The sequence below is a fragment of the Toxorhynchites rutilus genome, chromosome 2 (genome assembly GCF_029784135.1).
Source record: "Toxorhynchites rutilus septentrionalis strain SRP chromosome 2, ASM2978413v1, whole genome shotgun sequence".
NCBI classification, from domain to species: Eukaryota; Metazoa; Arthropoda; class Insecta; order Diptera; family Culicidae; genus Toxorhynchites; species Toxorhynchites rutilus.
Window position 1 is genome coordinate 47787433 of NC_073745.1, and position 16045 is coordinate 47803477.

Below are 16045 nucleotides of genomic sequence, written 5' to 3' on the forward strand. Positions count from 1 at the left end.
AATTGACATTGAAGCATGGCCAACGTGATCTATACACTCTTATCTGATTATAAGCGAAAGCTGAAGATATAATTCCTAAAAATTAAATTTCTACAGCGTTTTTTCCGTGATGCAATTTGATGTGACACACCCTTTACTTGCAGAAAATTTGAATTCTGCTCTCGTTATTGTTGATTGTATTCGTTTTTTAATTGTTTTCATAGTCTCGGGACCAAAGGTGCTATAGTTTTTTATATTTTTTCTGGAAAATTTTTTCGAAGGATTTTTCACACAACATATCTCGAAACCAGGGAGGCGTTTTCTTTCGTTTTTGAGTTATGATTTTTCAAAGTTAGCCGATGGTCCAAAAAATCATTTTTTCCCATTCTTTTCACTACAAAAAATCATAACTTTTGATCTACTGGACCGATTCAGATGATCGACATATCAAATTAAAGCCAATGAGTCTTGTTTGAAAAAATATTACACTCTGAATAAAAATGGATTTTGTTTTCGTTATTATTGATTATATTTGTTTTTTATAGCTTACATCGTTTCGGGACCAAGGGCGCCATATTTTTTTATATTTTTTCAAAAAAGTAATTTTTGGCAATTATCTCGAAAAAATTTTTTTGTCCAAAAAAATGTTTTTTTTGGCACTTGTTCGTTTTTTCGTCTGAAAATTGATTTTTGGGAAAAAATTTTTTTGAGATAATTGTAAATCTCGACGAGTAATGCAATTTTAAGACATTTGGCATCAAAAAAAAAATTAAAACCTCGATTTTCAGTGATTTTTCGTTTTTCAAAAAAAAACTCAAATTTTAACGTTTGTGACACCAGTATGTCATGCAATTGTAAGACTTTTGGCATCAAAATTTTGTTTTAAAAACCCCAATTTCCGCTGATTTTTCGATTTCCAAAAAAAAACTCAAATTTGTAAAATGAATTCCGAATGAGCTAATATTTTGCATATGGTATATGATTGTGCAAAATCAAAACATTTCGTAGCAAGTTCCGAATGAAAAATCGAGATAACTATTTTTATTGGCACAAAAAACCATACTTTTTTTACACATATATATATATATATATATATATATATATATATATATATATATATATATATATATATATATATATATATATATATATATATATATATATATATATATATATATATATATATATATATATATATATATATATATATATATATATATATATATATATATATATATATATATATATATATATATATATATATATATATATAAGTTAACGCAAGCAACATCATTTTCCCCACAGCAACAGAACCGATCACTGTGGAACAGTTTATCGGTAGCATCAATTCGCAAACGCAAGCGAAACAACAATTTAGGACACCAACGTAAAACACCGATTCGGACTCTGTACCTGACGCGACAACGGACTGGATAGAATGTGCTGCGTAAGGGCTTTAGGTAAATGGCTAGGCTTCATGATGTAAAATTGACAATAAAAAAATCAGTCTAACTTGTACTCCCGGCGAAACCGGTCTTTCCTTTCTTTTTAAAAACTCTTCGATATCCTCATGTAACTTAATTGGCGCAGTCGGTAGGATCGCTCGTTCAAGTGTTTACGCGTAGATCCAATTCGCGAAAGTGATTTCCCGCGCGAACGAATATCGAGTGGCTGACGATTGGAGAACTACAACGGACGCACGAGTGATACCTTTTTATCAAGTAAGTAATTAGATCTTAGTCAAATTAACAATCATTTAATCGGAGTGGTACAAAGCTTACCCGAAACAAAAAAAGCTGTATCCACATCCATAAAATATAACAAAAACTACTAATTCAGAGAGACGAGCCCGGGTAACACCGTAAGCGACTCTTTTTATATCACAAAAGTGAACTACTAATCTAAAACAAAAACAAACGTTAAATCAGAAAAGAAAAAACTAGCTAATCTAACAAGAGTGATTTAAGTTTTACCTTGGAGTGCTTTGTGAATAATCGCGAAAACAATGAACCCAAACAGTTTTAACATATCCCCTGAATTACCGAGGAGCAATACCTCAGCACAGGAGGAAAATTTAAATGAACACGAAGAAGCCGCCAGAATTGCTCAAACAGCGGTAATGTTCGACAAGGCGGAGAAAATCCTAAAGGCGATGCAAACGCCCCAGGCAATCCGCGAATTGCCGCAATTCGACGGTAACCCCGTCAAATTACACTGCTTCATTAGAGCAGTGGAAAATCTGTTGCCCTTTTTAGAAACTCTTAAAGGGACACCCTTCGAGCAAGTATGGCTTCAATCCATACGCTCGAAAGTAACCGGAGATGCGGACCGAGTTTTAGAAACATACGGGACACCGCTAATCTGGGAAGAAATTAAAGCTAACCTGATAGCTTACTATAACGACAAGCGTGATTCTGTCACGCTTACCCGCGAATTGTTCCAACTGCAACAAGCTGGAACAATAGAAGATTTTTATAGTTCGGTTCATCAATTGCTTTCGCTTTTGATAAACCATACAAATATTTCAACATTCGATCTCAACTTGAGAACGGACAGAATCTCGACACACCAGGAGAATGCTCTTCAAGTGTTTTTAGCAGGACTAAAAGAGCCCATCGGCGGGAACGTAAGAGCCCGCCAACCAAAAAAATTAAAAGAAGCTTTCGATGCTTCTATTGAAGAGAGAAACTATCAAAATAAATGCGGTCTTAATAAGATGGAAACTACAAATCGATTCCAAAAACCGATTGTTGTAGCACCACCTCTCCCACCAAGGCAAAAGAACTGGAATAATTTTAATCATTACCAAAGAGCCCAGTATCAGCCTCAAACGAATCATTTTAATCCACAGCAAAATTTTTCGAGATTACAAATGAATCCTTTTAATCAACGGCAAAATTTTCAAAGACCTCAAATGAATCAATTCCACACACCTTACCAACAACATCAGAACCAAAGCTTTCTAAATCAACCGCAAGTTCCTCCGCGAAACGTATTCGCCCCAAGACCAGTTCAGATGCCGAAGCCTACTCCCATGGATGTAGACCCTTCAATAAGATCTAATAAAATAAACTATATGAATAGACCTCGGAGAGCAATCAATTACCACGAAGGCACAAATATGTCTGATCCTTACGGCCCGTACGAAGGACCAAATTGTGAATACGAAACCTATGATGAAGAAAATTATGAGCAGGATAATTATCACAATGAATCGATGGCTAGTACATCTTTTCAACCTGTGGTAAACAATCAGGAAGAGAGTGTCGAAGAAAATACCACTTCCACTGATGAACTGAATTTTCAGATAATTACGGCCCAAGAAACTCCTCCGTAAACAATTTTATACCGTACATACAAATCAATACCACTAAAGGACCACTGAAGTTTTTGATCGATACGGGAGCGAACAAAAACTACATTAGTCCGAAACATGTCAATTTGGACAAATGCAAGTTCACCAAACCTGTAAAGGTAACGAACGTTAATGGTTCGCAAAATATAGATCAATTCGTAAATTTCAACCCCTTTTCCACAATACCAGGATCAAAAAAACAAATATTTTACATATTCGACTTCCACAAATTTTTCGATGGTCTCATAGGATACGAGACCTTACGTGAACTAAAAGCCAACATTATAACAGCTCAAAATGAGTTGAAATTCCCCACTGGCATACTGAAAATGTTTCGAAAATATCCAAATTCGGCAATAATCAAGTTAAATTCCAATGAGACGAAAATTGTGAATTTACCAACTATCATTAATAATGGAGAATTTTATTTGGAAGATGACATTTTTCTCTCTAAGAACATTATCATACACTCTGGTATCTACAATTCAAAAGATAGCCATGCTTTTTTTACTGTATCAAACATATCAAAAAGCCTTTCAAAATTTATTTTTCTCAAAAAATTCTCATAGATCTGAAAACGGCCGAGGAACAAAATATTGTTATAGAACAAACCCACGAAAATGGACATAGAGGGGTATGGGAAAATAATAGACAAATAGCAAACAGGTACTATTTCCCAGCAATGAAAAGAAAAATACGACAGTTTGTAAGGCTCTGTCGCATTTGTAATAAAAATAAATACGAGAGGCATCCATACAAAATCATGCTCGGACCCACTCCGGACCCAAAAAAGCCTTTAGATTTAATACATCTAGATATATTCTTAAAACAACCTAATATATTCCTTTCCTTTTTAGATGAATTCTCGAGATACGCTACATTGATTCCCATCAAATCTAGGAACATTCAAGATGTACGTAAAGGATTAACTAAATACTTTTCCATTTATGGTACCCCAAATTTGATCGTTACTGACAACGAACCTTCAATGAAATCCATCGAAATTAAAACTCTTCTGGAAAACTTAAAAATAGACATCCATTTCACTCCTCCAAACCATAGTTCAAGTAATGGTACAGTGGAGAGGTTTCACTCAACTTTGGGCGAAATCTATCGTTGTACTAAGCCTAATTATCCCGACATAAACGAAAAAGAAGTTTTTAGAATAGCTTGCACCATATACAACAACACAGTCCACTCTACCACAAAAACCAAACCCCGGGAAATATTCTACGGAATAAGGGATGGAGAGGAAAGGCCTCTTGATATGGAAAAGATTTTAGAAAACAGAAACAAATTCTACAATGAAATTATTGTACAATCAGATAAAACTAAAAATAAAAATTTGGGTTACCATAATAAGAAGAGAGAACACCCACCGGTCCTTCGAGAGGAAGAAACCGTATATAATAGAAGACAAGGAATAAGGAACAAAGGAAAAGAAATGTATTTCCCAGTCAAAGTTGTCCAAGATAAAGGTAGAACGTTTCTGGACCACTCTGGCAGAGAAATACACAAAGAAAATATTCGGCGAAAATGAAACCATACAAATTATTTTTCTAAATTATAGATGTTGCGGAGCCAACTTCTAAAACTAATTACGCTGACGTTCATCACGACCTCATCATCGAGAACGATACAAATACATGACCTGACCAGAAACCCAGGACTAGTGACGTTACAGACCGGAAACGTACTAATTAAGACTGGACGTCACAGGATATATCACACAATAGACTTGGAAGACTATAGACCATTACTAAACAACATCGCTATCACTATCGACGGACTTAAAATATTCACAGACTTCAGCGACGTTTATATCACATTACAGTCCAAATTTAAGAAAGCCCAAAACACGTATATGAAATTGTTACCAAATAGAAGAAACAAGAGAGGAGCATTCAATTTTCTAGGCTCAGCCATAAAGGCGATTACAGGCAATTTAGATGAAGAAGATCGAATCCAAATAGATAACGATATAAATGACTTAAAACGAGGCAACCAAGAACTTATAAGACAAAATAATATTCAAGTAACTATCAACAAACATCTAGGAAAACGTATAAACAAATTAATAGATTCCGTTAATGAACAACAAAGAATAATCAAGCAACAAATTATATCAGCCAGACAATCTCTAATCACCAACAAACTTGTCAATCAAAATTTCACAGCAATCCGACAGGCATTTAAAATTTCTTATCATGTCGACCTAATACAAGAACACCTAGACTCAATTTTCGAAGTTATACAACTTGCAAAAATAAATATCATTTCTAAGAATTTTCTAGAAGCAGAAGAACTAAAGTTTATCTCAGATAAGTTAGAAGAACAAAATATTACCATTCTACATCCAGACCAAGCATACGATTACCTAGACATCAGAGCCCTCTTCAAGGAATCCATCCTCTATTTCATCATCGGCGTCCCGCAGATTTTACCACATCCATTCACCAGTCTTCTCCTAGAACCACTTCCAATCAACGGTCAAATCATCAAACTCCCTTGGCATAAAGCAGCAATCTACGGAAACTCCACCTATTTCATCAAAGGCAGTTGCCAAAGTATCGGCGAAAATTCCATTTGCGAAGAAGATAAATTAGACGATACCTCAGACGACAGATGCTTCTCCAAAATCATACGAGGCTCCCCAGGAAAATGCACCTTTACGAACTATCGGAATACAACCAACATAAAACGATTGACAGACAACCATATCATCATCATAATCACAACAGTCACATTATCAAGCGACTGTCTACATAACAACAGAGTTTTAACAGGAACGATGCTGTTGTTTTTCGAGAACTGTACAATCTCACTGAACAACAAAACTTTTAGCTCCATTACGTTTCCATCGAGAATTATCCCAACAATAGTGCCTCTGGATGGCGTGAAAATTGAACAAAACGAATTCGAGCAGAACCTGGACTTTCACACATTAAAGAAATTACATTTCCAAAACCGAGAACAACTGGAGATAATTAAAACCCGATATTTCATCCAAACATCAACAAGTTTGGGCCTCTCATCTATATGCTTCATTATAGGCTTGATCGTCATAGTTTACCATTGGTACCAGAAGAAAAGGACACCCAATGAAGAAAAACCAAACATCAGTTCAGCAGACAACCATCATCCCAACACAATTGTATCGGGACGATCCAAACTTGATGAGGGAGTAGTTAACGCAAGCAACATCATTTTCCCCACAGCAACAGAACCGATCACTGTGGAACAGTTTATCGGTAGCATCAATTCGCAAACGCAAGCGAAACAACAATTTAGGACACCAACGTAAAACACCGATTCAGACTCTGTACCTGACGCGACAACGGACTGGATAGAATGTGCAGCGTAAGGGCTTTAGGTAAATGGCTAGGCTTCATGATGTAAAATTGACAATAAAAAAATCAATCTAACTTGTACTCCCGGCGAAACCGGTCTTTCCTTTCTTTTTAAAAACTCTTCGATATCCTCATGTAACTTAATTTATATATATATATATATATATATATATATATATATATATATATATATATATATATATATATATATATATATATATATATATGCGTATATAAGTTACCGTCAATTCCAAACGGCAACACCAGCCATGCACCAGCTCGAACAACCTAAACAGCGGCATCATCACTTTTGGCCAAACGTCCCATCTTCACTGAAATAACATATTCAACGTAGACACCACAACACGAATCAGCATAACAGGCAACGGTACGCAACTCGAGAATGTAGGTATCAAATTCCCTTCGGCTCATTGAGTAGGCATAAATCATAAGTCATGTAAACTGGAAGCGATAATAAAGTTAGTCTTAATCTTACAGTGAACAAGTGTAGTTCTTTTTTAAAAACGCTCTCCTTTAATTTAAAAACGTAAGTGGCGCAGTCGTGCGGATTGCGGTTTTAGTTAGAAGTTCGCGTGTGTGACCGAATCGACGGCTTATCGATTGTAGTGGCACCCCAAGGACAACTAACAAAACCAAGCGATCAGAACCAGCGAAGGAATATCGCAAAAATTAAGGTAAGCAAAAAGAGACTAGGTATAGTGATTTAATATTTAGTGATTTAATAACGAATAAAAAGGTGATTTTTTTTATAACCGGTACCAAGTGAAAAACTTTATAAAAAGATATTTTAATTTCCTAGAGACTAGGTGTAGTGATTTAATATTTAGTGATTTAATAACGAATAAAAAGGTGAATTTTTATAACCGGTACCAAGTAAAATACTTTTTTAAACAAGGAAATTTTAATTTCCAAAATTAAGCGATTTAGGAATTTCAATCGAGGCCGAGACATGGCAGAGAACCAGCTCGAACTTCTCCAAGCGAGTTTGGAACAACTGGCCAGCCGTCTGGCCGAGAAGGATGAGCAGATCGCTCAATTACAAATCCAAGCAGCGCAAGGTGAGCGAAATGCTCAATCACTTGCCGCCCAACTGGCTGCCAACAGGCAAGCGAACCCCGTGCAGGTGATTCAAGTGCCGGAGCAAAGAACGGAATCGATACTAAAATCGTTACAGACGCCCCAAATTATTCGGGATCTTCCGTGTTTCGACGGAAACCCGTTAAAATTAAACTCATTTTTAAAGGGGATTGATAATATAATCCCTCTGCTGAATGAGGCACAGAATACTAACGTCTATAGAGTGTGGATTCAAGCGATCCGCACAAAAGTAATTGGGGACGCTGACAACGTACTCGAACTATACGGCACCAACCTAACGTGGGCCGAGATAAAACAAACCCTAATCACACATTACAGCGACAGGCGTGACGAGGTCTCCCTCACCAGAGACCTCTTCAAATTGAACCAAATCGGAAACGTGGAAGAATTTTACTCCAAGGTATCGCACATCGTTTCACTGCTCACAAATAATCTGAGCATAACAGAACAAAATGCAGCCGTGAAACAAGCAAAGAAAGAATTTTTCCAGGACATAGGGCTAAAAGTTTTCCTCGCTGGCTTAAGAGAGCCGCTAGGACCAATCATTAGAGCCCAATGCCCCACTACAATGAAAGACGCTCTCCGACTTTGTATGGAGGAGCAAAACTATAATTATGTAAAATCATATAAACCAATGCTACCACCGAAACCATTTAATCATCCAAGAGCTCCTATTCCTCCAAACATACCTACCCGGCCAGTGAATCCTTTTAAATTTTCAGCACCATACAATGGTCCTGTGAACGTACCCCGTTTTCCACCGAACCCCAAACCAATCAATTGGCAACCTAATTTCTCTCCAAACCCAATTCAGAGACCCCCAATTTTCAGAAATAATTTCACCCAGCAACCAAATCCTAATTTTCCCCGCAATCAGTTTGGACAAAACCATCAAAATAATTTTCCCAAACCAGTCCCTATGGAGGTGGATCACTCGATCCGAAGTAGGAACGTAAATTACATGAATAGAAACAATAATAACCATTTTAAACCACGCCAGAATTTAAATCCTTTTCACCCAAGTCCCAACTATCATTTCGAACATTGTGAAGAAACATATTTGCCCGATTATGGACATGCTGAAAATGACAATTATGCCTTAGCGAAGGTTGAGGGAAATTACCCAGACTATGACCCCCATAACAACATCTATTCAGAAAATGATCCAAACATTTTCGGAGGAAACATCGAAACCAATGAGACATCTGAGAACACAGAAGGAAATGTAGATGATTTAAATTTTCAACCGGATTCAGACAGTTCAAACGGGAGATAACAAATTTTATCCCATATGTAAAATTAAACACGAAAATAGGAGAGATGAAATTTTTGATAGACAGTGGCGCTAACAAAAATTACATCAATCCTGCGAAAATTGCAAATCTAAAAATTTCCAAACTAAATCATTCTTTCGTCAGAAATATCAACGGCACCCATTCCATTAGCGAATCCGTTGAATTTTCTCCCTTCGATGGAAAACCTCCCATCACATTCTTTTTGTTCAAATTTCATCCCTACTTTGACGGACTTATTGGCTATCAAACATTGACTGAACTTGAAGCCGACATAATCACTTCTTCTAACACACTTAAATTTCCAGACTATACCATCCAGATGAGTAGGAAATATCCTAATTCCTACGACATCAACTTGAATGCAAATGAAGAGGTTCCTATAAAACTTCCAATAGACATACAGAACGGTGACTTCTATATTCCAGAACTTTACTCCTTAACAAACGACGTGAATATCCTTCCAGGACTCTATCGATCAACCGATAATAAAGCTACTGTCATGATTAGAAATACTAGCCATTGTCCGGTGAAAGTTAATTCAAACAGACCTATTTTTTCCGAATTAAACAATTTTGACGAAGTCTCACCTCCTGATTCAATGAATAATAACCCTCAAGAACTGCTGAAACAAATCCGCTCAGACCACCTAAACTCAGAAGAACGCCAAAATCTGTTCAAAATAATAAAGAAATACAGCGATATATTTCATCAAGAAGGACTAAACTTGACCTTCACAAGTGCTATTAAACACGAAATTAACACCAAAGATGAAATACCGGTACACTCGAAATCCTATAGATACCCTTATTGCCATAAAGCTGAAGTGCAACAGCAAATAAGCAAAATGCTCGATCAGGGTATTATTCGTCACTCGAGCAGCCCTTGGTCTTCCCCGGTGTGGATTGTCCCCAAGAAAGAGGACGCATCAGGGAAGCGAAAATGGCGTCTAGTGATAGACTATAGAAAATTGAACCAAAAGACTATCGAAGACAAGTACCCTATACCCAATATAAATGAAATATTGGACAAACTGGGACGTTGTCACTATTTCTCTACATTGGACTTAGCTAGTGGGTTTCACCAAATTGAAATTCAAGATCGGGACATACCAAAAACCGCCTTCAGCGTGGAGCATGGGCACTATGAATTCCTTAGGATGCCATTTGGTCTTCGGAATGCTCCATCCACGTTTCAACGCGTGATGGATAATGTCCTTAGAGATTATATTGGCACCATATGCCTTGTGTATATGGATGACATTATAATTTTCTCCACCAGTCTTCAAGAACACATTGAAAGCCTTTGTAAAATTTTCGATAGACTTAAAAGATTTAACATGAAACTTCAGTTGGACAAAAGCGAATTCTTGAAAAAAGAAGTTGCTTTCCTGGGTCATATTGTGACTCCAGAGGGCGTTAAGCCTAATCCCAATAAAATACAAACAATAAAAGAGTGGCCTTTACCTAAGAATGAGAAACAACTCCGTGGGTTCCTCGGCGTGTTAGGATATTATAGGAAGTTCATTAGAGACTTTGCGAAAATCGCAAAGCCCCTAACAAACTGTTTGAGGAAAGGTGAGGAAGTCCATCATTCAGAGGAATTTATTGAAGCTTTTCACAAATGTAAAAATATATTAACAAGTAGCGACATACTGCAATACCCCGACTTTACACGAGACTTCATCTTAACCACAGACGCCTCTAACCACGCGATTGGAGCCGTATTATCCCAAGGCATAATAGGTCGAGACAAACCAGTAGCGTTCGCCTCGAGAACTCTAACCAAATCCGAAGAAAATCTCTCAACGATCGAAAAGGAATTACTAGCCATTTGGTGGGGCTGTAAATACTTTCGACCATATTTATTTGGCCGCAAATTCACACTATACACTGACCACCAGCCCTTGACTTACGGTTTAAATTTGAAAACCCCCAACAGTAAATTGATCCGCTGGAGATTAGATCTTGAAGAATACGACTATGACATTAAATACCGACCAGGCAAACAAAACACTGTTGCCGACTCCCTATCTCGGATTCCCCTAGAGATCAATCTCAACGAAGACACAGATAATAACGAAGACGAAAACGATACCGACGACGCAACCGTTCATTCGGCAGACACGGATGACTCGGAATTCATACCTATGACACTAAAACCACTGAATGCATTTTCAAATCAAATAGTTTTAAAAATTGGACAGACAGACAGTGAAGAAGTCGAAGAGATTTTTCCACGCGTGTTCAGAAAAACGATAACAAAATTACATTTCGGAGTTCCGACCCTTCTAAGAATACTACGTGATTACACAAATCCAAAAAAATTAAATTGCATCAATTGTCCAGAGACCGTCCTACCTTCTCTTCAAATAGTCTACAAAAACTATTTTAGCCGAAATAAAACTTTTAGAATGAGAATATCCCAAATCACCTTAGAAGACGTCACTACCGAAGAACGCCAGAACGAAATCATACGAGGACAGCACGATTTCGCCCACAGAGGTATTCAGGAAAATCTTCAGCAAATCTCTCGAACATACTATTTCCCTAGCATGAAAAGAAAAATCAGAACGTACATAAGATTATGCGATCAATGCAATAAAGCCAAATATGATAGAGCACCTTACAAAATCAAACTAGGACAGACCCCCATCCCAAAACGGCCACTAGAGATTATCCATGTGGACATATTCATATCTCAACCGGATATGTTCTTATCCATTGTAGATAAATTCTCTAGGTTCGGAGTTTTAGTAAGTATCAAGTCCAGAACAATACAAGATATAAGAAGAGCCCTTCTGAAGTTCTTTAGCACCCATGGGAAACCTCAACTTATTGTATGCGATAACGAGCCATCCATGAGATCTATTGAGGTTCGAGGACTCCTCGATGACCTAGGCATACAAATATATTTTACACCGACAAATCATAGCGAGACCAACGGAATAGTGGAAAGATTCCACAGTACACTCGCCGAGATTTATCGTTGTAATAGGCATAAGTATGAATCACTATCCAACAAAGAATTATACAGAATTTCTTGCACTTTATATAATGAAACCATACATTCTGCAACTAACATGAAACCCCGAGAAATCTTTTTAGGTATCAAGGACCAAGATGAAAGACCTCTGGACGCCGAAGAAATATTGGCAAAAAGAGATAAATTATATGACGAAGTCGTATTAACACTGACCAAAACACAAAGGAACACACATAAACAACACAACCGGCATCTGGAAGACGAACCAAAATTGGTCCCAGATCAGCAAGTGTTACATAAAGTGCAGGGAATTCGGAATAAAACGAGAAAACGATATTCAACGGTTCAAGTTGTCGAAGACAGATTGAAAAGCTTTATTGACGACTCGAATCGTAGATTACACAAAAATAATATAAAAAGAATAAATAATAACTAATAATATTTTTTCTTTCAGATGGCACTTTGTCTGTTGATCCTTCTTGTTCTGCAAATGCAACTTTATTTTGGACAAATCATTCAAATTCAAGACATTTCAACAAACCCCGGACTATTGACCATACGAATGGAATCAACATTCATCAAAAACGGACATATTCACGTTTATCACGAAGTAGACCTCGACCTATACCAACCTATACTTAACCAACTCAACACCATAATCACCGGATTAGAAACCTTTCCTAACATCAGAGAAATCACAAGAATGTTGCGTAGTAAAATGCATGAAATTACAAACTTATACAGAATCCTTTCCCCTAAGGAGAGACACAGAAGAGGAGCCTTCAATTTTTTAGGGTCTACAATAAAATTAATTACAGGAAACCTAGACCAAGAAGATTTAGACAGAATTAACACGGAGATTGAACATCTCAAGGCAGGAAATCGACAGTTAATTAATGAAAACAATTTACAAGCAACAATCAATGAAAAACTACAAAATAGAATAAATAAAATAATCCAATCCATTAATGACCAACAAAGTAAGTTGGTAAAACAAATTATTTCAAATAGACAAGCTATATTAGATCCCAACAATGTAAACCAAAATTTCACGGCCCTCAGCAAAGTAATCAGAGTTTCATTTCACCTAGACCAAATACGAAACCACCTAGACACCGTATTCGAAACCATTCAATTAGCTCGCGTAAATGTGATTTCGAGGAACTTCCTAGAACCGGAGGAATTAAAAGTCATAGTGCATCAGTTAGAAAAACAGAACATTACATTGCTTAATTCAGAACAGGCTTATGAATTTATAAGTATAAAAATAGTCTTTAAGAACAGCAAATTATATTTTGTTATCTCAGTGCCATTTGTTAAAACGGAAATATTTAACGAGTTGCTGCTGGAACCATTACCAATCAACGGAACATCTCTAAAACTACCATCAAGGACAGCAATAGTAGGAAGCCAATCAACTTATCTTCTCAACGGGCGATGCCAACCTGTGGGACAAAATACCATGTGCGATCAGAACAATCTGATTTCCATATCGTGCTGAAGGACGTTCAAAAAGTATTCATACAAACGGATTGCAAACTGACAAACAGAACACTATCAGGTAGTTTTCTAATATACTTCTCAAACTGTGCAGTAATCATCAATGGCACAAAGTTTGACAATCGAGAAAGACACAACAAACAAACACCACTGGCAATATCGCTAGATGGTCTACAAATAGAAAAAGGCGCTCTCGAGGAGAATATAACTATAGAAAAACTACAAGAATTAAACATCCGCAACCGTGAACGAATGGATTCAATAGAAGAATCATTTGCAATCCATATCTCAACAAATATCGGAATATTTTCGATAATTATAATTTCTGGAATAGTAATAGCCATAACGAAAATCAACAAACGCACTAGTAACGTATTTAAAATTGGCCAGCATCCATTCCCAGAACCCCGCAGAACATTACCAGAGAAGAAGGAAAATTCAGAGAAACCAACATCCGCTAAAATCGAACCGGGACGGTTCGAACTTCATGAGGGAGCAGTTACCGTCAATTCCAAACGGCAACACCAGCCATGCACCAGCTCGAACAACCTAAACAGCGGCATCATCACTTTTGGCCAAACGTCCCATCTTCACTGAAATAACATATTCAACGTAGACACCACAACACGAATCAGCATAACAGGCAACGGTACGCAACTCGAGAATGTAGGTATCAAATTCCCTTCGGCTCATTGAGTAGGCATAAATCATAAGTCATGTAAACTGGAAGCGATAATAAAGTTAGTCTTAATCTTACAGTGAACAAGTGTAGTTCTTTTTTAAAAACGCTCTCCTTTAATTTAAAAACGTAAGTTATATATAGATGTTTAAGGGTTATTTGGTTTTAAGGGTGATTTTTGAAACTGGACAAACCATGACTTTTTTCATGATCATGATTCTTATTTGAAGAAAATCGCTGAAAACATAATAATATGAATAATTTGAACGCCTTGTTATTATTAGAAACTAGAAACTTGGGGCTTTTCCACAAACCCAAACTCGGTTTGGTTACAAGTGATTTTAATGAAGAAAAATTGATATAATTACCCAAAAAAATTACCCTAAACCAACATCATTTACCATATGTACGGAAAAGTAAATTTATTTGTGTACGGAAAATTCAACCTATTGAACTAATTGTACTGGGCCAATACGCCTCGGACAGTGAAATGATGAGATCAAATGCAATGCATGATGGAAAGTGATGGAAAGAGTTTTCAGCTCTTTTTTCACTCGCTTTCTCTGTTTGTTCAATTCCAGTTGCTGGACAGTCGATTGAACGTTTAAGTGAATAATCCACAATCGTTTGTTCAAATATTTTCTTGTAGAAGTCATTTGCCCCAGTGACATTCATTTGTTACTACATGCTACGAATCAAGACAGAAACGAGAACGGGAGAACTTTGATTCGGTCAACACCTAGCGAACCGAATAACAATCAATAAATGACGTAGTTGCTCCAACAGTGTCGTACATGTCGTGCTTCACACGTCGCACTGATCCGCAGGCCATTGGATAAGGCCAACATTGCTCGACAAGACCAATTATGTCGTCAAAAGAAACATTCTAATAAGCAAGAGTCATTGACTTTTAGCATGTAACATGCTGAATAGATGGTATTTCGCCATAAGGCTACAATTGCAGTTCTTCAGTTAACATGTCCGTATTAACCCTATCTCCCCCACGCCTATGGTGCTTTTTTACACGAAAGTCTGTTTGCCAAATCATTATTGGTAAACAATTCTTCGTGATTCCACATTTTACTATGTTAAACGAAAACGCAGGAGAGAGGCTCGAAAGAAAAAGTTCAATAAGGTGAACGTTTAATCACTAAACTATTTTGTGTCTCTTTATTCAGAGTATGAAAAAATTTCTTCCAAAAATAATACAATACTTACATATGCTCAAATACTGCTGGGTGGTGGTCTCAAATGTGTCCCACATGATCCCCCGGAAGCGAGTACGTTCTTTGGCGGTCCCGTAGTCCGGGTGCAGCAGGGGGGCCTGATGACCGGCTTCGTTCGGATCACCCGTCTTGCAGAAGTTGGTAACAAAGTTAAGCACCGCTTCGTTCACCCCCATGTCCTGCCGGGAGTAGTTCTGTGGAAACCAGGGCACACCCTGCACCAGCGGCAGACCCAGGATGTAGGGTAAGTCCTCGCCTCGAACGCTTCCCAGCCTCTGTTCAGACGCAAAAAAAAAACAAAACAAACAAAACAGATAAACAATGAGAACACCCACCACGAAAATGTCACCGAACAGTGTCTCACCTGTGGGTATTCGCTCTCCTTGCTCTGGTATCCAAAATGGAACATGTACGTTTTGGCCCCCCTCCGGGCGTGCAGATAGGCCACCTTTATCAGGGGTGCCGCCGTATGGCCATCGCTGAGAGCCTCCATCGTAGAATCCCTGCCGAAGGAAAAATGGAATAACGTTAAAGACAAATCTCTGTTAAAAAATGACAGC

At 37.4% G+C, this 16045-nt stretch overlaps 1 protein-coding gene across 1 annotated transcript in view; it reads right to left on the minus strand.

The window, feature by feature from the left end:
- Positions 1–16045, minus strand: part of LOC129764427 (neuroligin-1-like) — a 615422-nt gene that overhangs the window by 86179 nt on the left and 513198 nt on the right. The window contains exons 12-13 of the mRNA XM_055763494.1: positions 15850–15988; positions 15478–15760 (exon numbers count right to left, since the gene is read on the minus strand). Coding sequence (XP_055619469.1) covers positions 15478–15760; positions 15850–15988 — 422 coding nt within the window. The remainder of the gene's footprint in view (positions 1–15477; positions 15761–15849; positions 15989–16045) is intronic.